Genomic DNA, 24,161 nt, shown 5'->3' with positions numbered 1-24,161 from the left:
GGATAGCTTGAGCACAGGACAGCATGCTATGATTATACCACTGCACTTTAGCCTGGGCAACAAAGCAGAGGGCATACACATCCTTTATCCAATAAAATTATCCTTCAAAAGTTACAGAGAAATATTTTCTCAGGCAAATCTAAACTGAGAGAATTCATTATCAGCAGACCTGCACTGCAAGAAATACTGTTAAAAGATCTTCAGGAAAAAGGAAAACAATGTAGGTCAGAGACCACATAAAGACAGGAAGGAAATCAAAAAAGTGATAAATACCTCAATTACCCAGATTTGATCCTTACCTATCATATGCTTGAATCTTTTATCATACATAGCCCATAAAGATGTACAATTATTAAGTTTTCAGCCGAAAAAGAAAGGAAAAAAGAAATGAAGTGTAGCAAATAGAAAACAGTCACAAACATGTTAGATGTTAATTCTATTATATAGTGATCACCTAAATGTGAAAAGGCTAAATACACCAATTAAAAGACAGAGACAAGGCAGAGCAGCCAAAAATACAACACCCATTTATATATTGAATACAAAAAAACCCACTCTGTCTTTATATAAAGACCCAACTGGGTTAAAAGTAGGAGATGGAAAAAAAGGTATACCATGCTAACACTAAACATAAGAAAGCTAGGGAAAGCTATATTAATGTCAGACAAAGCACATTTCAGAAAGGGAAACATTCTCAGAGTGACATTACATAATGACTTAAAAGGCCAATTCTCCAAAAAGGAAAAAAGGGCCTTAGTATGTATGCACCTAACAACTAAGTGTCAAAAATACATGAGTCAAAAAGCTTTGTACCCTGTTTTCCCGAAAATAAGACAGTGTCTTATTTTAAGGTGTGCGCCCAAAGATGCGCTAGGCCTTATTTTCAGGGGACGTCTTATCTTTCCTGTAAGTAGGTCTTATTTTCGGAGGATATCTTATTTTAGGGGAAACGGGGTAATAGCAAGGAGAAATACATACATCCATTGTATACTTAGAAATTCTGACATTCCTTTTTCAGTCATTGATAGATCAATCAATCAGAATAAAAAAATCAGTAAGGATATACTTGACCTGAACAACACTATCCAACATCTTGATTCAAAAGACAGTTATAGAATATTCCCTCCAACACCTGTAGAAAGAACATTCCAAAATAAAATATTTTTTATATATTCAATTAATTGAAAGAGGTAAAATGGAATCAAAACAGTTGGGAAAAACTGGAAAAGAGATAGCAAAATTACCAACCCTAACCTAGTTCTATCAACAATTACATTATATAACCTATGCAAGTGGAAGAACTAATACAATTAAAAGATAGAAATTGTCAGGCTGGAAAGCAAAACAAAACCCAACTTTAAATTGCCCTTAAAAAAAATCCACTTTAGAGTCTGGGGAGACAATACTCCAGGCATCTCTGCCTGGTAGGATCTAACCATAAATATCCCTCTGAGGACACAGGGAGTCACCGAGAGACTTCTGGAACTCAGAAGGAGGAAAAAAGCAGTGGAAAACTGGCAAGTGGTTGCATGTGTTTGCTCTGTCTAATCCTGCTGGCAGCTGTAAGTACAGCAGCAGTGAGATTGCAAACTGGAAAGGCCTTACCTATGAGCTGCTTTGGTTTTTTTGACTTGGCACTCAGTTGAACTACCTTGGGAGAACTTGGGCAGAGTGCGGAGGACTTTGAGCATTGTCTAGGGCCCCAGACTGAGCCACTGAGGCAGATGGAGCTAATTTAGTGTTCAGCTGTGGGCCGCGTGGAGCCATTGTGGGAGAAGTGCTCCTGCAAGTTCTACTCTCAGGGTCCCAGAGCAAGGATGGGGCGGGAGCTACAAATCTAGTGACTGAGCAGCCTAAAGGCAGGGACTGAAATGCCCTGCAGGCTTACCCCTCAGGGGCATAAGCGAGACCAATTTTGGCATACTGGTTAAGTGGATAGCCACTTTATAAGTGATCCCAGTAACAAGCACTTTCCTGAAAAAGCTTCTGATTAGCCAAGTTTAGCAGTTTAAAGTGCCTTTTACACAGATTGAGGAGAGATTTAGGATCTCCACCCTGTGGGGTTTGAGAGATCAGCAGAGGCCTCAAGTCTCCATCCCATACAGGCGTATTAGCATTGTGATTAACATCTCATACCCCAGAAGATTACCTCTTGCCCAGACAATATTCAGCAAGAGATATATATTGCTTTGTTTTGGGTTTTTTTTTTTTTGTAAGTGGTAGGGTTTTATTCAAATATAAAGTTTTGCACCTTCAAAGCTATCACTCCAGCTATACTGATACCACATAACCATACACAATGTACAACATAAAACAAACTGACAATGTTTCTAGTGACAACATACTTTCTAGCCCCAACTCCTACAACGAAAATGAAAACAATATGAAAATTACTTTTCCTTTTTTTAAATAAAATACTCAAGTGAAAAGTAAACCCCACACTCCTCCTGGTTGCAATATGAACTGAGTTTTAAGAGGTTCAAAGTCAAGAATCTCTTCAGTTGTTCCCCAATGTAACAAAATTTATAAGCTTTCACTCTTTATTCAGGGAGTCTGACCAACTCCAGTGTTTTGTTTTAAAAACTGCTTTCCTAGATACAGGTGGCCATGTTGGTGAAGTTCTTCCTGATAACCAAAAGATTCTTGATTCAGCCTCTGAAGCAGTTTTATTCTCTGGAGAAGACTCCTTCCTGGACACAAACACCCAATGGATCTTTTCATCTTCATCAATATGATTCCACCAACGAAGGCCAACCATTAGTCTACCTGTGATGTTCTTCACTGTCCAAAAGTCCCATGACAAGAGCAAGATAATTTGTTACTGCTGCTGAGCAGTTCACAGAGAAGATAGACAATGATGGCACTGACGCGAAAGAACAAGTGGAAAAATGATGCCACCGGATGTCCGATTTTGGATTTTTTTTGTCTGTTAGTTGTGTCGTCTTCTGCATCAAACAGTGAAACATCTTCAGTATCATCATTACAGTCCTGCTGCAACATGGTGGTCCTACACCAGCCCACTACTGTTTTGGGTTTTTTCCCCCTTTGTTGTTGTTGCTAATTGTTGTTTTTTAATTTCAATGTTTTCCCTATATATTTTTCTTTTCTTTTTTTTCATTTCTTTCTACATTTTTCTAGTTTAAATATAATTTCCCCCATTGTTGCCTTTTTCAACAATTACAACTTCAGTTTTGCTAGTGTTTTTACCCCTATTATTTGGTCCCCCCCTCCCATTTTATCCTATAAAGTTTTCTGTTTGCTTGTTTTGGTTTGAATTAAAGCATTTTTGTCATTCCTCTCTACTTGCTGTAGGTGGGGTACTGTGTCTGAACGGGCTAGCAAAGAACTGCTGACCTCAAGTGAACCACCTAACCCAGCACCCCTAGAGGATGGGGGTTTTTAAGGTTGGGTCAAACTAACTTACTATACACCTATATTGCTCTGTCTCCCTCTTTCTGTGCTCCTCTTCTTTTGGTCAATATTCCCTTTTACCACCCCTTCTCCTTTCTCTTTTTTGCTTTTTTTTTTTCTTTCTTTTTTCCCTTCTTCCTCTTCAACATTCTCATCAGTCTGGTCCTGTACCAACAGGACTCATTAAAACCATGGTCAGGAGGCATGGCAACGTAAAGACCAAAAGGAAGTGAAAGGAAAATTAGGGCAAAGAACAGATAAAAGAAATCACTCATGAGAAAGAATCAGCAGAAAAATTCTGGCAAAATGAAAAACCAGTCCAGAGCACCCCCATCTCCAAGGAACCGGGAGGTAGCTACTGCAGAGGATTCCACCTATAAAGAAATGTTAGAAATAACAGGGAATTTAGAATACAAATGATGAAAACAATGAAGAAAATGATGGAAACAATGAAGGAAACTGCCGATAAAGTGGAAAATAACCAAAAGGAAATCCAAAAAGAGAATCAAATAAGAGATGAACGATATGAAGAATATAGAAAGGATATAGCAGAGCAGAAGGAACTGAAGCAGTCAATTTGGGAACTTAAAGATGCAATAGAAAGCATCAACAACAGATTACACCATGCAAAAGAAAGGATCTTAGAGGCAGAGGACAAAGCTCTCGAGATAACTGAGATAGTTAAAGAGGCAGAAAAGAAGAGAGAGAAAGCAGAAAGTTCACTGACAGAATTATGGGACTTTATGAAGCATTCAAATATATGAGTGATAGGTATCCCAGAAGGGGAAGAAGAATGCCCCAGGGGAATGTAAGCCATACCAGAGCATATTATACATGAAAATTTCACAAAATCACCAAAGATTCGGACACACTCCTTTCAGAGAGATATCTGAACCCAGGTCGCCTCAACTCTAACTAAGCTTCTGCAAGACACATTGTGATGAACCTGTTCAAAGTCAAGACAAAAGAAAAGATTCTGCAAGCTGCCAGGAGTAAGCGCCAGTTGACCTACAGGGGCAAATCCATCAGGGTGACTGCAGACTTCTCTAATGAAACTTTCCAAGCAAGAAGACAATGGTCACCTACCTTTAATCTACTTAAACAGAACCATCTCCAGCCCAGAATTCTATATCCTGCTAACCTAAGCTTTAAAATTGACAAAGAAATCAAATCATTTACTGATATACAAACATTGAGGAATTCGCCACAACAAGACCAGCTCTACAGGAAATACTTCAACTTGTTCTACACACTGACCACCACAATGGATCAATAGCAAGTAAGAACTCAGAAAGTAAAGGACAGAACCTAACTTTCACACTGATGCAAAAGATAAAACTAAGCAATGGACTCTCACAAAAGAAGATGAATAGAACACTACCATACTTATCAATTATCTCAATAAATGTTAATGGCTTGAATTCTGCACTGAAGAGGCATAGATTGGCTGACTGGATTAAAAAACACAAGCCATCCATTTGCTGTCTGCAGGAAACATACCTAGCTTCAGAAGACAAACCTCCTAGTTAAGGGTTTGAAGACAATTTTTCAGGCAAACAGTATTCAGAAGAAAAGAGGAGTATAATTTTCAGACACATGTGGATTTAAAGCAACTAAACTCAAAAAAGACAACGATGGTCAGTTTATATTGGTCAAGGGAGAAATACAACAAAAAGACATTTCAATTCTAAATATTTATGCACCCAATTTAAATGCTCCCAGATTCTTGAAACAGACCTTACCCAGTCTGAGCAATATGATATCCTATAATACCATAATAACAGGGGACTTTAAAACTCTTCTTACAGAGATGGACAGATCCACTAAACATAAATTAAACAAAGATATAAGGGATTTAAATGAGACCCTAGAACAACTGTGCATATAGAACACTCCATCCCCTAAATAAAGAATATACATTCTTCTCATCGCCCCATGGAATATTCTCCAAAATTGATCACATCCTAGGACACAAAACAAACCGCAACAGAATCAAAAGAATTGAAATTTTACCTTGTATCTTCTCAGACCACAAGGCACTAAAAGTAGAACTAAACTCCAACAAAAACATTCAACCCCACACAAAGGCATGAAAATTAAACAACTTTCTGTTGAATGACAGGTGGGTGCAGGAAAAAATAAAACAGGAAACCACTAACTTCCATGAGCATAACAACAATGAAGACACAAGCTACCAAAACCCGAGGGATACTGCAAAAGCAGTCCTGAGAGGAAAATTTATTGCTTTAGATGCCTGCATTCGAAAAACAGAAAGCGCATCAACAAATCACAAGCCATCTTATGGAATTGGAAAAGGAGGAAGAATCTAAGCCTAAACCCAGCAGAAGACAAGAAATCTCCAAAATTAAATGAGAGATCAATGAAATTGAAAAAAAAGAATCATTCAGAAAATTAATGAAACAAAGAGTTGGTTTTTTGAAAAAATAAATTGATAAATCTTTGGCCAGACTAACTAGAAATAGAAAAGTAAAATCTCTAGTAACCTCAATCAGAAATGATAAAGGGGAAATAACAACTGATCCCACAGAGATAACAAAAGATCATCTCTGACTACTACCAGAAACTATGCCCAGAAATTTGACAATGTGAAGGAAATGGATCAATATTTGGAATCATACCCTCTCCCTAGATTTAGCCAGGAAGAAATAGAGCTTCTCAACAGACCAATTTCATGCACTGAGATTAAAGAAACAATAAAAAAGCTTCCAAGAAAAAATTGCCCTGGTCCAGATGGCTTCACACCAGAATTCTATCAAACCTTCAAAGAAGAGCTTATTCCCATACAGCAGAAATTATTCCAAAAAATTGAGGAGGAAGGAATCTTCCCCAACATGATCTATGCAGCAAACATTATCTTGATACCAAAAACCGGAAAAGACCCAACTAAAAAGGAGAATTTCAGACCAATTTCGCTCATGAATATAGATGCAAAAATTCTCAACAAAATCCTAGCCAATAGATTACAGTCTATCACCAAAAAAGTCATACATCATGATCAAGTAGGTTTCATCCCAGGGATGCAAGGCTGATTTAACATACGCAAGTCCATAAATGTTATACACCATATTAACAGAAGCAAAAATAAAGACCATATGATCCTCTCAATAGATGCAGAAAACATACAATAAAATCCAGCATCCTTTTCTAATTAGAACCCCGAAGAGTATAGGCATAGGTGGCACATTTCTGAAACTGATTGAACAAACCCACAGCTAATATTTTATTAAACAGAGTAAAACTCAAAGCTTTTCCTCTTAGTACTAGAACCAGACATGGTTGTCCTCTGTCACCATTACTTTTCAACATAGTGTTGGAAGTTCTAGACAATACAATTAGGCAAGACAAGGAAATAAAGGAAATTCAAATAGGAGCAGAGGAGGTCATCTCCCTCTTTGCTGATGATATGATCTTATAGTTTGAGAACCCCAAAGACTCAACCACAAGACTCCTGGAAGTCATCAAAAAATACAGTAATGTCTCAGGATATAAAATCAATGTCCACAAGTCAGTTTCCTTTGTATATGCCAATAATAGTCATGATGATAGGTAATTAAGAACACAACTCCCTTCACCATAGCTTCAGTGAAAATTAAATACTTAGGAATATACCTAACAAAAGAGGTGAAGGACATCTATAAAGAAAATTATGAAATCTTAAGAAAGGAAATAGCAGAGGATATTAACAAATGGAAGAATATAACATGCTCATCGCTGGGAAGAATCAACATTGTTAAAATGTCTATACTTCCTAAAGAAATCTACCTATTCAATGCCATCCCTATTAAAATACCAACATCATACTTTCAAGATTTGGAAAAAATGATTCTGCGTTTTGTATGGAACCAGAAAAAACTCCGTATAGCTAAGGCAGTTCTTGGCAATAAAAATAAAGCTGGGGGAATCATCATACCAGATTTTAGGCTGTACTACAAAGCCATAGTGGTCAAGACAGCATGGTACTGGTACAAAAATAGAAACACAGACGTTTGAAATAAAATAGAAAACCAGAAAATGAAACTAACATCTTACAACCACCTAATCTTTGATAAACCAAACAAGATCATACTTTGGGAGAAAGACTCCCTATTCAATAAATGGTGCTGGGAGAACTGGATATCCACATGTAAAAGACTGAAACTGGACCCACACCTTTCTCCACTCACAAAAATTGATTCAAGATGGATAAAGGACTTAAATTTAAGGCATTAAATAATAAAAATTCTCAAAGAAAGCATAGGAAAAACATTGGAAGATACTGGCCTGGGGAAAGACTTCATGAAGAAGACTTCCGTGGCAATTGCAACAACAACAAAAATAAACAAATGGGACTTCATTAAACTGAAAAGCTCCTCTACAGCTAAGGAGACAACGACCAGAGCAAATAGACAACCTACACAATGGGAAAGGATATTTGCATATTTAGAATCAGACAAAAGCTTGATAATTTGATATAGAGAACTCAAATTAATCCACATGAAAAAAGCTAACAATCCCATATATCAATGGGCAAGAGACATGAATAGAACCTATTTATCAGAGAAATGCAAATCAAAAGCACCCTAAGATACCATCTAACCCCAGTGAGAATGGCCCACATCACAAAGTCTCAAAGCTGCAGATGGTGGCGTGAAAGTGGAGAGAAGGGAACACTTTTACACTGCTGGTGGGACTGCAATCTAATACAACCTTTTTGGAAGTAAGTATGGAGAAATCTCAAAGCACTCAAGCTAGACCTCCCATTTGATCCTGCAATCCCATTACTGGGCATCTACCCAGAAGGAAAAAAATCCTTGTATCATAAGGACACTTGTACTAGACTGTTTATTGCAGCTCAATTTACAATCGCCAAAATGTGGAAACAGCCTAAATGCCCACCAACCTAGGAATGGATTAACAAGCTGTGGTATATGTACACCATGGAATACTATTCAACCATTAAAAAAATGGAGACTTTACATCCTTTGTATTAACCTGGATGGAACTGGAAGACATTGTTCTCAGTAAAGCATCACAAGAATGGAGAAGCATGCATCCTATGTACTCAATTGTAATATGAGGACAATTAAGGACCCGGTGGGGGAGGTGGTAGGGGAGAGCAGAGAGAGAAAGAAGGAGGGAAGGGTGGGGAAAGGAAGACCAGAGAGAGAGAAGGAGGAGGGAGGTGGGGACTTGGTGTGTGCCACACCTTTTGGGGGCAAGACAGGATTGTAAGAGGGACTTTACCTAACAAATGCAATCAGTGTAACCTGGTTTCTTGTACCCTAAATGAATTCCCAACAACAACAAAAAAAAGAAATCCACATTAAATATAAAGACATAGGTAAGTTCAAAACCAAAGTATTAAGAAAAAGATTTCAATGTGAATAATAAGGTGAAAGCTGGAGCCACTGTATTAATGAAGGAAAGTAGTTCTCAGAGAAAGCAATATTACTAAGAATGTACAGGGAAATTTCCTTTTTATCATTTCCATTTTCCTTTTAATAATAATAAAGAAGCTGATTCATCAAGAACACATAATATTCTAATGCATCATTAGATAGCTAAAAAAAAGACATAATAATCTTAAATGTGAATGCACTTAATTCAAAATACATTAAGTAAAAACTGACAGAATGAAAGGAGAAATAGACCAATGTACATATGCATTTAGAGATTTCAACATTCTTTTCTCAGTAATTGATAGATCGACTATAAAGCAAAGGTATAAGACTACAGAAAACAGGAACAATATCATCAACCAATTGTATTTAATTTATTATATAAAACCATATCCAATAACAGCAAAATACACTTTCTTTGTAAGGCTATTAGATACATTCACCAAGATGTAACAGGTAACAGACCATAAGCCATGTTGCAGCATTAAAAATATTAAAATTGAATGTTTACTGCAGCCCAATTCATAATTGCTAAGTCATGGAAGAAGCCCAAGTGCCCATCGACCCTTGAATGAATTAATAATTTGTGGTATATATGTACACCATTGAATATTATGTAGCCTTAAAGAAAGATGGAGACTTTACCTCTTTCATGTTTACATGGATGGAGCTAGAACATATTTTTCTTAGCAAAGTATCTCAAGAATGGAAGAAAAAGTACCCTATGTACTCAGCCCTACTATAAAACCAATTTATAGCTTTCCTATGAAAGCTATAACCCAATTACAGCCCAAGAATATGGAGAAAGGGGAGAGGGAGGGAGAGGGAGGGAGAGGAGGGGGCAGGATGGGTGGAGGGAGGATAATTGGTGGGACCACACCTATGGTGTATCTTACAAGGGTACATGTGAAATTTACTAAATGTAGAATATAAATGTCTTAAAACAATAACTAAGAAAATGCCATGAAGGCTATGTTAACCAGTGTGATGAAAATATGTCAAATGGTATATAAAACCAGCACATTGTACCCCATGATTGCATTAATGTACACAGCTATGATTTAATAAAAAAAAGATTAAAATCAGAGTAAAGTAGTTGATCACAATCCAAGAAGAACATACACAAAATTTTTAGCTGAATGAAAATGAAAATGCAGTATAATAAACTTGTAAGATGCTGCTACAGAACGACCTATAAAGAAATTTATAGCTTTAAAAGTGCTTATTTTATGAAAGAAAGGTTCAAAATCATTAATTTAAGCTTCTTCTTTTTTTTTTTTTTTTGGTTTTTGGCCGGGGCTAGTTTTGAACGCGCCACCTCCGGCATATGGGACCGGCGCCCTACTCCTTGAGCCACAGGCGCCGCCCAATTTAAGCTTCTTTCTTAAAAAATTTTAAAGAAAGAACAAATTAAACCCAAAGTAAGTACAAAGAAGGAAATAATAAAGAGTAGATCAATGAAACAGAAAATGAGGAAACTATAAAGAAAATTAATGAAATAAAAAATGTGTTTTAAAAAAACAATAAAATTTATAAACATACCACTAAACTGATCAATAAAAAATGAGAAATCGGGGCGGCGCCTGTGGCTCAGTCGGTAAGGTGCCGGTCCCATATACCAAGGGTGGCGGGTTCAAACCCGGCCCTGGCTGAGCTGCAACCAGAAAAAAAAAAAATGAGAAATCATAAATTATAAATATCAGGAATGAATGGAGTGGTATCCTTACAGATTATGAATGTTAAATTGGACAATTGAGCTGAAATACATTAGTACTTTGAAAGACATAATTTCCAAAACATTAAACTCAGAAGATTTAGAAAATGCTACCCAACATATAAAAAGAAAATTAAATTTTTACTTTAAAATCTTTCCACAAAGGAAACTCTAGGTTCAGATGTCTTTATTGGTGAATTCTATCAAACATTTAAAGAGGAAATAAAATCAATGTTATATGTACAAAGTCTTCCTGAAAATACTATACTTCCTAACTCATTTTATAGGACTAACTTTACTTTGATACCAAACCTAAATAAGAGCACTAGAAGAAAACTGCAAACAACCTTTCTTTTAAAGCAAATTGTGGTAAAAATAACTGCATAGTCATATGGAAAAAAAAAAGAAATATCTCAACCTGTACCTCATACCATAAATAAAATTAACTCAAAATGAATCATAGATACAAACATAAAAGCTAAAAGTATAAAACTTCTAGAGGAAAATACAGCAGAATATCTTCACAGTCTTGAAGTACACAAGGAGTTCTTAGGATATAGCACAGACCACGGAAGAAAAAAATTTTAATCAGATATTATCAACATTTTAAAAATCTATTTTTCGTAAGACACCATTTAAAAAATGAGTAAGTGAACGATAAGGAGAAAACTCAATGTTTTAAAATGGGAAAAGGATTTGAACACTTCAAAGAAGACATATGAATGAAGACAAATATGTAAATGTAAACAGGTTCACCATCACTAACATCATTAATTACCCTAACACCACAGTACCAGCAACATTCACCCCTGAGAAAGGAAAGCACCCATCTCTACCAATACTTTACACAGATGTTCACTGCAATTCTAGTCATCATAGAAAAAATCTCAAATGTAATATGTGATGGGAATTGGAATACTATTCAGAAAACAACAAACTAAATTCATCCACAACAACATGAATGAATATAAGAAACATGCTAAGGGAAAGAACCTAGACAAAAAAAGGATAGCCAATTGTATAAGTCCACTTAAATAAAACTATAGAAAAGATATGTCTAATCTACAGTGATAGAAAGTAGATTCATGGTTGTCTAGGGAAGGAAGGTAGAGATTAACTATAAGGGGAAAGAGGGACTTTTTCAGTTTATGGATATGTTTATATCTTTTATTTATTTATTTTTTAATTTATTTTTGTTTTTTATATTTTTTGAGACAGAGTCTCACTCTGGTGCCCTTACTAGAGTGCTGTGGCATTATAGCTCACAGCAACCTCAGATTCTTGGGCTCAAGCAATCCTTTTGCCTGAGTTTTTCTATTTTTAGTAGAGACAGGCTCTTACTATTGCTCAGGCTGGTCTTGAACTCCGGAGCTTAAGTGATCCTCCAACTTTGGCTTCCCAGAGTGCTAGAATTACAGGTGTGAGCCAACGCTCCCACCCTGATATGTTCAAGTCTTGATTGTGGTGGTGGTACGTGGTTGTACACATTTATAAAACTCATGGAACCACACATAAAATGGGTGCATTTTTACTGCTCATAAAATGTACCTAAATCATGTTTTAAATGTACTCATGAGAAGGTAAGTATTCTAGAAAATAGAATATTTTGTAAGACAAACATCGAAACTCATCTCCTAACCAAATTTTTATAGAAATTTTCTTATTAAGACAAAATAGTAATATTTATTTCCTTACATAAAACCAATATATCCCCACAGCTTTCAATACAATTTTTAATATTTTATACTCTGGCTTCTCTTCAGATTGTATAAATCTTTTGCCTTTTACAATTTTTAATATTTTAAAAAATTCACTTAAATCAAGAGTAAAATTCACTCATTCATTATTAATAAATGACATAAGTCACAACTAAAAATTGTATGATCTTAGAACCTATATTTTTGTGAAAATCAGATAAATACAATAGCAGAGAGAGTAGCATAATGAACTGCCATAAACACATCAGCAAGATTACAAAATTCAAGATGTTTTCTTTTTTTCTTTCTTTTTCTCCATTCTTTTGAGCAAATCCTAGGCATCCTGTCACTTCACTCCTATCTACTTGAATCTGTATTCTTTAAAAAATAAGTATTTTGGGCGGCGCCTGTGGCTCAGTGAGTAGGGCGCCAGCCCCATATGCCGAGGGTGGCGGGTTCAAACCCAGCCCCGGCCAAACTGCAACCAAAAAATAGCCGCCTGTAGTCCCAGCTGCTCGGGAGGCTGAGGCAAGAGAATCGCATAAGCCCAAGAGTTAAGAGGTTGCTGTGAGCCGTGTGACGCCACGGCACTCTACCCGACGGCGGTACAGTGAGACTCTGTCTCTACAAAAAAAAAAAAAAAAAAAAATAAGCATTTTTAAGACCTCTTTTAAGATTATTTGTTTTTGTACAGTTTAGATATATTAGATAGGTTTTTCAATATACTAGATGTCTGGCTGAATTCTTGCCACCTCCCTTTGACATAATCTTTTCAAGCTCTAAAATCAATGGCAACTATATAATTAATTTTAAAAATCTCTCAGAGAACATTCTTTCCTATAAGGTTTCATTAAGTACCTTTGGCTTATAGCCCACATTAAACCTAGACATGTCATTTAAATATAGTACAAACCTCAATTTTTCATTTGACAAGGAAACTAATTTCTTGTTTTCACAAAAGAATGGAGAGAAATGAAAGTGGTCAGTAAGGCCTAGCCAAAAAAAATGTTATTCCATAGCTATTCAAGATGGATATTATATCCCCCTACATGAGTATATGCTGGGTACAAAATCATACTCTACACAATTTAAAGAAAGGTAGAAAATATTCACATAATCTAGTGACTGAGGAGGGACTCTTCTCAGAAATTTATGGTAAAATTATCTTCACTGTAATGAATCTACAGATTTCATCACATCACTTAACATTCATTCTACTAAATGATAAAGTTTCCCAAAAATTCCATGCACTTGATCTGAAAAATATATTTGACATACAAGGGAGTATCCAACCATATATGCCTTTATTTTTCATATGACATGGCTGGATACTTTCCAGATAGCCCTCAAATTTGTGATGGCTACTGCTTTGGTTCAGGAAAAATAGAGATCACTGTATTTTTGTGTTGACATTGGTTGGGCCAGGTTTGACTTACTAAGTTCCTGAAAGCTAAGCCCTAACATCTTAAAAGCAAGTAAAGGGATATTCATTTATGAAACAGATATTCCCTAACTCTGTGGTCCCCTCCCCATCTCTGCATACCACAGAAGTATACTGTCATAGTGGCCAGTTAGGTACTGGGCAGCACAGCAGGAGGTGAGAGACTGGCAGTGAGCAAAGCTTCATCTGTATTTACAGCCACGCCCCATTGCTTTCATCACCACCCCACTCTGCCTCCTATCAAATCACTCCCATTAGATTCTCAGAGGAGTACGAATCCTACTGTAAACTGCCCATGCTAGTGATGTAAGTTGTGTGCTCCTTATGAGAATCTAATCCTAATGTGTAATGATCTGAGGTAAATGCAATGCGCTTGAATCATCCTGAAACCATCCCTGCCCCCACTCCCATCCAAGGAAAAACTGTCTTCTGAAACTGGTCCCCGTTGCCAAAAAAAAGTTGGGGACCACTCCTCTAAGGTACGTGAAACTTGAAAGGTATATTCTACTTCTTTTTTCACAGTTTTTCTACAAGATGAATGTACAGACCATTCATCCTGAGAAGAATTTAAAGGATTTGCCCGTAGACCAACAACAATAACAAAAACTGAGGAAGCCTGGGAGGTAATCCAGTTAGAATCCTTAAAAAGGATAACAGAGAGGGCGGTGCCTGTGGCTCAAAGGAGTAGGGCACCGGCCCCATAAGCCAGAGGTGGCCAGAAAGTGCAAAAAAAAAAAAAAGATAACAGAGATAAACTCTCCTCTCTGCTCTTTAAGTACATAGAAGAATGGGACTTGAAATACAAGTGTTGACTTATGAATACACAAGATAATGGTACTTTCATACACATTATTCATTGACCATTATGTTACTTGCCCCAACTTTCCAATGTAATTGAATCTAACAGAACGTTTTAAATTCAAACTGTTTGCATAACAATGACAATCATTAATGAGCCAGACTTTAAGTGAATTAAAGATAAACTGCCTAGTTAAGAGAACTTTTTCCTTTTGTTCTCCTGCTGTTTACTGCAATGGAAACTAGAATACCAATATTTTTAAGACTTCATTAAAAATGTAATACTGACTTTTCCTATGTTAGAATTAAGTCAGATTTTAAACTTGCTGTTTATTTGTATTTCCACCTAAATCCATACCAACTTGATAAAATTTGACTGCAATTTTAAAATAATACAACAGGCTGGCATGGTGGTTCCTGTAATCCTAGCAGTCTAGGAAGCCAAGGCAGGTGGATTGCCTGAGCTCAGGAGTTCTAGACCAGCCTGAGCAAGTGTGAGACCCCATCTCTACTAAATAAATAAATAAATAATACAATAGACTGACCCAATTTTACCCACACTTGAAAAGAAAAAAGCTGAACTAAAAATTTATTTCAGGAATTACCTCTGAGACAAGTGAATAAATATTCATTTTTATTTGTTCTTTTTCCTCATCCACTGTAGCATCAAAAAAGCAGATTATAAAACTTCAATCACACAAATATGAGGAGTCTCTGACAATAGGTTGCTTTTTAGCTAAAAATGCTGGCTATCTTTTTGAAGTTTTCTCATTTTCTCATTAGTAGATATAATTGGTCATTTGCTAAATGTTAATAATTTCTATATTAGAGGAAAAGGGGTTTCCTGATGTAAAAACTTCGCCTTTCAGTGAATTAAAAGCTCTTTTGCTTAGTTTTACCTTCATAAAAGCATCAGAATCACATTAGAAAGTGACTAATTAAAGACAAGTCATCTTTCAGTCATAGGGACACAAACGTTTGAAATAAGGAAAGATACTGTCAAACTTCTCTCTGAATAAGGTTTTATGTTTACTATTGCCTGCTGTTTGAAATAAAGAAAGGGTTTTATTGCCATTGAGGGGGTATAAGGATAGTTTTCCCTTGGCACAGATTCATTTAAAGCAAATATTTTAAACTTCAGGTCCTCCTAAACAGAAGTAAGGATGAGATCTCGTTCCCCTTTAACAATTCTTTTCAATGACACACAAATGCACCTGAAAACACAAGTTACATAGCAATGTCTGCATAACTTTATGCCTAGAAAAAGCATGCTTGCAGCTGTATGCAGAGTGAAAACTAAAAGTACATTTTATGGTAGTGCTGTCAATGATTTAAAAATATATATATGTATATGTGTATGTATATGTATATGTTGCCACTTGAGGAAAATAAAGATCACTTAAACAACTGGACCTTATCAGGAGCCAGGTATTGAAGAGACTGAGCTAAAGCTAAAGCTTTTCAAATACATATACCAAAACTTAACTGTGGTGTATTCACCCCTGAGGATGCTAGTCATTGACTCACAAAGATTATTTAACAAGTCTCCAGTTCTTAAGATAATTTATCCCAATACCCAAAATGATAACATCCTTTACTGAGATCAGACAAAAAGGCAGTAAAATATGCTTGAGCACAGGCCTTCCACACAGTAGTTATGAGTTGTTCAAGAGTGGAGTTCTAAAATTTATTTTGATTTTCTTAAACTCACTCACTTGTGACCAATCTCATGTGCAATGGTAAAAGCTGAACCCAGGCCAATGTCTTCATTAATGCTGCAGCTCCTTTCAGGCTCACACATTCCAGCTACAGAGGCCAAGCCTGAATAAACAGAAAGAGACACAAAGGGTCAAGCCAAGGTGTTTCAGTCTTAAAAAGCCCATACTTATAAATGCCTGGATTCTTTTTAATAACCTCCACGCACAGAAGAAGCAGTTGGCAAAAGGTTAACTTTCTAGTCATTTGCAAAATCACTGGGGGGAATTTCACTTTGCCGGCTAGACATTAATATTTTTTGAACTGCAGTCAGTGCTGGAAAATGTCTAGACTAGGGGTTAGATTTATAAATTTTACTTCTGGTAACTTGGGACCACCTAGTAACTTGAGCCAGAAAAGGGAATTCAAGAAAGCATTTCTATTTTAACATTCTTCAGGCTGTAGAAAGCAAAATATATCCACATTATTTTTCTAAAGAGATCTGTTTAAGTTTAGTGGGTTCATAAAAATATATAAGCAACTTTTTGGTCACAAAAAGGGGGGGAATCCCAAATGATTTTTTAAAATGACACTTTTATAAAAATTAGATGAATGATTCAAAAGAGAAAAAGAAGGAACTGTTAAAGATGGGAGGTTTTTGCATTTTTTTAATCTTCTGAAATTGGTCCTAATAGTGATGCAACAATTTCTTTTAGTATTGTAGTGGGAGGAAAATCTTTCACACATTCAGTGTCATTTTTCCTATCTCCTATCTCCCTTCAATGTATTAAAGTTTTACTAATAAAGCAATAACTGTGGTGTTAATTCACTGATTCAAGTGAAATGTTATGTTAATAAAGGTATTTTCCCCTTGGGAATTTTAATATGTAAAATTTTAATATTTATTTTTAAATGATTATCTGGCTCTGTGATTTAGTATAGAACTTTAAAACAGTGCTTAGAAAAAGACTTTTTGTGCAAAAGAAAAAAATGTCATCTGTTATGAGGAAACAGATGCCAAATCATAGGTAATACACATAGAAATAAAAGTTATTTAGAAGAAGTTAAAGTAGGAAAAATATTTTTTGTTAGTCTACTATCACAACCCAAACATTAATAATTACTTTCCTATCAAAAGTACTTTCAATTCAATTCAATGAACATTTATGAAGTGCTCTAGGCAATATTCTTTGCTAGGTACAATTTCCTAATTGCACTTATTTGGGACAATAAATACTATTCACTGCATATTTTTACTAACAAAAAAGCTCTAGAGGGGGCGGCGCCTGTGGCTCAGTGAGCAGGGCGCCAGCCCCATATGCCAAGGGTGGCGGGTTCAAACCCAGCCCCGGCCAAACTGCAACAAAAAAATAGCCGGGGAGCCTGTAGTCCCAGCTACTTGGGAGGCTGAGGCAGGAGAATCGCCTAAGCCCAGAAGTTGGAGGTTGCTGTGAGCCGTGTGATGCCATGGCACTCTACCAAGGGCAAGAAAGTGAAACTCTGTCTCTACAAAAAAAAAAAAAAAAAAAAGCTCTAGAAATTGTTCTCTTTATTTACTAATATAAATATCAACATAATAAATACATTGGAACCAAGTTGAGGTTAGTGCTAGATTTGCTAATAGATTGCTTTTCTCACTGTTTTATGTGAGGGGGGAAGTGTTTGGGGAAGGAGTTAATTTCTGCCTCACAGAGTTATAAAGACTGGTGATACTGGTGATATAAAGACTTGTGCTGTCCGTCCATTTACTTAGGGGATCTTGGGATTTGAAAATGAAGACATTAAAAACAGGGACTAGTAGTTCAAGATAACATTTTGGCAGGGTTAATTAAGAATATTTAATGCATGTCACATCTAATCACTACCAACACACACACACACACAGTGAGAATACAAAAGAAATTGTAGTACATTATCTGAATTTAAGCTATTGGGTTCAATGTGGCCCATCACATGGGAAGAACAAAATCACTCTGAACACTGTTCATGTGTCAGCTTTATGGAATGTGGAATTTTTTTGATTAAAAAAAAAACAAAAACAAAATTACATGTCACTTTAAATTGACATGTCTTATATTCCCCTCCCCAAAATAAATAAATAAATAAATACATGTATGTGTATATATAAATATATACATTTATTTAGAGATGGGTTCTTGCTGGAATCACAGCTCACTGCAATCTCAAACTCCTGGCCTCAAGCAATCTCCTAGCCTCAGGTTCCCAAAGTGCTGGGATTATTGGCATGAGGCACTGTGCCGAGCCCCAAAATATACATATTATTTCATTGGTTAGTTTTTGAGTTTTTTGTTGTTGCTGTGTTGCTTTTTGGTGTGTGTCATGTGGCTGATAATTGAGAATTCTCAATTATTCCTCAAGGCATATTTACAAGCACAAATTTACCTCTGATATCTGATATAAAATTGTTAGCTCTAGTAAAAGAACTATTTAAGAAAGAATATATTTATGAAACTACTACTTGTTGAAATATATGGGTAAATATTAACTAAAGGGAAAGAGTATTTTAAATTCTAATGTATTTTCTTTTTTTTTTTTTTTTTGTAGAGACAGAGTCTCACTTTATTACCCTCGGTAGAGTGCCGTGGCCTCACACGGCTCACAGCAACCTCCAACTCCTGGGCTTCAGCGATTCTCTTGCCTCAGCCTCCCGAGTAGCTGGGACTACAGGCGCCCGCCACAACGCCCGGCTATTTTTTGGTTGCAGTTTGGCCGGGCCGGGTTTGAACCCGCCACCCTCGGTATATGGGGCCGGTGCCCCACCGACTGAGCCACAGGCGCCGCCCAATTCTAATGTATTTTCACACACACACCCCACCATTTTCTGTATCCCTATAAAATTGAAGCTGTCAAAGTTCTTATGTGTGACTGTGTTAACAGGGGTTTGATTGCTATTTGGGCCATTCAGATTTCCTTAGTTTGATGGCCACAGTTTGCACCCTTCAACCTGCTTAGCCATGTTCAAATTGTTCACAAGAGTTACTAAGTTACAAAAATCAGTGTAAAAATCAGCATAAAAATTACTAGAATGACAACTCAAAAAGTAATAATCTGATCAATTCCGTACTGATAATACAGTTTTCACAAAAGGAGGTCAACACATGTATATATACATAGCTAATCCAGTTTTTAATATAAGAAATAATATAAAATATAATCATGTATAATGAAACATAATTTAATTGAGCTTGAAAGTGAATTGACATGTACCCAACTATTAATCTTTTGATTCTAGAAATTCAAACTAGTTCAAAGTTTTAACATATTATTTTGTTAAAAATAAAAGACATGTAGGATAAGAAAATACCTCACATCTTTTGCTGTTGTTTGCAATAACGACAGCAAAAGTACTAGGCAGTGGTATTACTAATATTACAAAGAAAGCATATCTCAATGCAATAATCTATGCTCATAAAGCAGAAAAATAATAAATATAATGTGAATTATACATGTATGTCCATATGTATGACATATATATATTTCCTCAAAATATATATACTATATACAAGTTCTAGTTTACTGCTTTGAGGTGTAGTGTCTATTATATCTAAAATGATTTAAGCACTTAGTAAATTCTTAGAAGATTTGAACAGCAAATTTAAACAGAACAGGCAATTTCTATATTACATAATAACACCAGTTCATTTTTATAGTAATTCTTAAGTAAACATACTTATATTTATTTCCCTTCAACATTGGGAGGATATTACCCCTAATTCATAGATAAGAAAATTGAGGAACAAAGGGCCTAAATGAACTATAAAATATAATACACCGAAACTGTCAAAGCCAATTGTTAGTTTCCAGTTTGGGGACCTCTCCTTTGTATTATGTTGCTTTTGTAAACCTAAAACACTACAAAGTAAGTCTTTTTTTTTTTTGTAGAGACAGAGTCTCACTTTACCACCCACGGTAGAGTGCCATGAGGTTACAGGACTCACAGCAACCTGGAGCTCTTGGGCTTTCACGATTCTCCTGCCTCAGCCTCCAGAGCAGCTGGGATTACAGGCGCCCGCCACAACGCCCGGCTATTTTTTGGTTGCAGTTCAGCTGGGGCTGGGTTTGAACCTGCCACCCTCGGTATATGGGGCCGGCGCCCTGCTCACTGAGCTACAGGCGCCACCCTACAAAGTAAGTTTTTTTTGATGTGAACTCTCTCAGCAAACAGAGCTCCTTCTATTACTATGTTTTTTAGCTAGCAAATTTCTCCACCATCAACACCCAGGGTTAGGTAATTGGGATTTCTTCTTTTGCCACAAATCCTGAAGGAAATAGGGGAGGAGAAGACTGGGAAGGCAGGTAAAAGCATCAAGAGAAATTTTAATCTCTGAAGAGTGTCTCTCACTGAACTCCCCCCAAAGTGGTAACACTTTTTCTTCCAAATCTTATCTGCTTTTACCTGATCTTCCAAAAATGCTTGTGAGGTACATAGGAATCAGTTTCATAATTTTTCTTTTACCAGTAAGAAAATTGAGACTTGTCATAGGGATATTAAGTTGCTTACTTTCTGAGTCTGTAAATTCTGACACTAAAAGATTTATCATAAAAAAGATCCTGTTCTTTTAATTAACTCTAGTTGCTTAAAATTTAGTCTACTGGATAGCTACCATTTTTGTGTGTTTTATTTGCAATTAACTTTCAATCAATATAAAATTATGTTCTGTAATAAAAATGTAACTTTTTAAATTCTAGAATACTACAGAAATGTTTTCTTAAAAACAAATGATATTTAGAGAGTACAAAAAATATAATCCTGTCCTTTTTCACCTCTGGCTATAGTATTTTACAAAATAGCTTTTTTGTTGTTGTTGTTTGGATACTGAAAACTTCCAATAATACCTTAATTTATGGGGCTATCTTCTTCCCACAAAATTGTACTAAAATAAATATTATTCTTAATGCTTCCCTTTAAGTATCCCCAGATTTTTTTTTTCTTTTTCCTTTCTATGCTTGGATTTAAAGATGCCGATTTCCTTCACTTGTTCTCAAGTTCCTTGGTAAAAAATATATTACAGAGATAGATTATATAAAAATGAGCAGTAGCTTTGATTTATAATTATTATTTGATGATTTTGAATTATCTTCTAAGATAATTTTAATTATCATTCCAGTTACCAAGACAATGAAATTTACGTAACATTTTATGGAAATATTTATTTCCTAGTAATGGACATATCCACAAAGGTCAGGCTTAACAGTTTTTATATGTATGAGAAAGGAAAATTATCAAATTAATAATAAATAGTAATGCCAGTGGTCCAAAGAGACAATCTGAACTATCCTCCCTTTGTTATAAAACTTACCCAGTGTTGGGCGGCGCCTGTGGCTCAAGGAGTAGGGCGCCAGTCCCATATGCCAGAGGTGGTGGGTTCAAACCTATCCCCGGCCAAAAACCACAAAAAAAAAAAAAAAAAAAACTTACCCAGTGTTCCACAGGGCTTATTTTTATAAGTGCAGATATCGTATCTATGGAGGAAAGAAAAAAAAAGATGAAATTTGTAATCTGATCAAGTTTGTAAAACATTTTTCTATATTCATCACATTTCTTTCTTGGAGTTCTGGTTGTCAGACCACAATCAATTCAATTATAAGCAGCCAGCTGGATTGTTGGCATTTTCAGCACTCTGGGGGACACCGCAGGCTGCACTATACTCACAGCCTCTGGCTACAAGCCAATAGAACACCTGCCAGTAAGAAAAAAAGGTTAAAGTAGATTTTTGTAATCAGCAAGTTCCATAAAACCATCTACTATACTATTCTGAAGGTAGAATAGCTTATATGCAAAGTGCTACTGCTTCTACAAAAAGAAAATGGGTGGCTTCTTATTTCAAATCTCCTTTGAACCTGCTGGAATATTTTTTGTTATAGTCACAGAATATATTTTATATTTCTGAGCTATAAGCACAATATGGAGTTGTTTTCACTCTAGCACAGATTCTTGTTTAGACACATACACACACGCACACACATAGTGTAATATAACAATGGGAATAAATTGATTATCACATATTCTTTCTAGGTGCATACCAGCAATTCAGTGTGGCTAAAAACAAACTTTTTTTTCTTTTTTTTTTTTTTTGAGACAGATTCTCACTTTGTCGCCCTAGTAGAGTGCTATAGCATCACAGCTCACAGTAACCTCAAACACTTGGGCTCAAGCAATTCTCTTGCCTCAGCCTCCCAAGTAGCTGGGACTACAGGTGCCTACCACAATGCCCAGCTAATTTTAGAGATGAGATATCACTCTGGCTCAGGCTGATCTCAAACTTGTGAGCTCAGGCAATCCACCTGTCTTGGCATCCCGGAGTGCTAGGATTACAGGTGTGAGCCACCATGCCCAGCCTTAAAATACAAACATCTTTAAATGTTTTACAAACAGCTAAGTGAATTTCTCAATAGAAAGCTCTCCTAATTTTGGCCAGACGTTAATTGTATACTGTACTACATTATGACTCACTACAAAGATTGAGTCCATAAAGTAATGGTACATATTTTTAAAATATTTCAGGTAGAATCTTAAGTTAATATTGGTATAAACATTTACTTTGAGCATTTTCATAATGATAGCCATGTAAACTAATCTTTAAAATGAAAACTTTTTAAAGTGAAAATAAAAATTGTGCCTATGTTTCATGCTAAAAATGAACAGTTTTTTCAGTTAAAAAACTACAAGGAAATCCAAGTTTAAAAGTTTCTTTTCTTGGCCAAGCACAATGGCTCATGCCTGTAATCCTAACACTCTGGGAGGCCAAAACAGGTAGACTGCTTGAGCTCAGGAATTTGAGACCAACCTGAGGAAGAGGGAGACCCTGTCTCTACTAAAAATAGAAATATTAGCTGAGTGTTGTGGCAAGGGCCTGTCGTCCTAGCTATTCAGGAAGCTGAGGCAAGAGGATTGCTCAAGCCTGTGTTTGAGGTTGCTGTGAACTATGATGCTATGGCATTTGACCCAGGGGGACAGAGTGAGGTTCTGTCTCAAAAGAAAAAAAAAGTTTCTTTTCTTGTATATAAATAATGATGAGTCAATATTAATGAGGTAGGATTAGTAATTAATCCTATTCTTATTCATCACTCCACAGATCAAAATGTATTTTCATGAAACAAATATTACGACCAGTCATATCACTATATTGTTGAACTCACTAAAATCACTGTAGATTCTTTCTATTTTTTAGAATGTCAAACTCTTCATCCTGTTCATCTTACATTTAAGAAAGGGACTTCCCTTTTGGATAACCTGCTCTTCTTACCATTCACATATACATCTCCTCTCTTCTTTTGCAATTGGTAAGCAATAGGACTGCAATGTTTAGAACACTCTTGAATGTAAGACATAGAAAGTGTACTCATTAAAGCACCAGAAAGTATATTCTGAGTGTCACAGTCAATTTATCTTGTGAGCATAGTGTTATGCCTATAATGTTACATAGACACAACTCATTCCAGCAGTCTTCAAGAAAATGTAAACAAAAACTTTTCATAGGTAATCCAGATATAGATGTTTAATCTGTTCCCAAATCCTCAAGTTCCATATGTGCTCTTTTATAAAAGTGGTTGCACAATCCTCCAGTTTTCCTTTCCTTCTTCCCCCTTTATAACTGCTCTGTTTCTACATTACAAAAAGAAAGGATACCTCTTACCCATCCCTAACCTTGTTCTGGTGCATTGTTCCCTAGCATAAACATGTCCAGAAGATAAAGCAAAAGGATAATTCAAGAAAACATTGATCTCAGAGGATATGCCAGGCATAGTGGCTCACACATGTTATCCTAGCACTTTGGGAGGCTGGGGCAGGAGGATTACTTGAGACCAGGAGTTCAAGGCTGCAGTGAGTTATGATCACACCACTACACTCCAGTCTGGGCAAGAGAGGAGACTCAATCTCTTAAAAAAAAAAAAAAATCTTAGGGGATAACACTTAAGGAGCAAAGCAAGAAAAAATTGAAGGGAAGGATGTCTTCTCATTTCATTGCAATAAGGCTCTGTGC

General features: G+C 36.0%; 1 protein-coding gene across 1 annotated transcript in view; it reads right to left on the bottom strand.

Moving 5' to 3' along the window:
* The window catches only part of ADAMTS6 (ADAM metallopeptidase with thrombospondin type 1 motif 6), a 410,832-nt gene that overhangs the window by 182,443 nt on the left and 204,228 nt on the right, over positions 1-24,161 (bottom strand). Inside the window, exons 8-9 of the mRNA XM_053589876.1 lie at positions 21,596-21,639; positions 16,176-16,281 (exon numbers count right to left, since the gene is read on the bottom strand). Coding sequence (XP_053445851.1) covers positions 16,176-16,281; positions 21,596-21,639 — 150 coding nt within the window. The remainder of the gene's footprint in view (positions 1-16,175; positions 16,282-21,595; positions 21,640-24,161) is intronic.

This window comes from Nycticebus coucang, chromosome 1, assembly GCF_027406575.1.
Source record: "Nycticebus coucang isolate mNycCou1 chromosome 1, mNycCou1.pri, whole genome shotgun sequence".
Taxonomy (NCBI): domain Eukaryota; kingdom Metazoa; phylum Chordata; class Mammalia; order Primates; family Lorisidae; genus Nycticebus; species Nycticebus coucang.
Note: the sequence above shows the minus strand (reverse complement) of the source record. Positions and strands in the feature narration are given on the sequence as shown.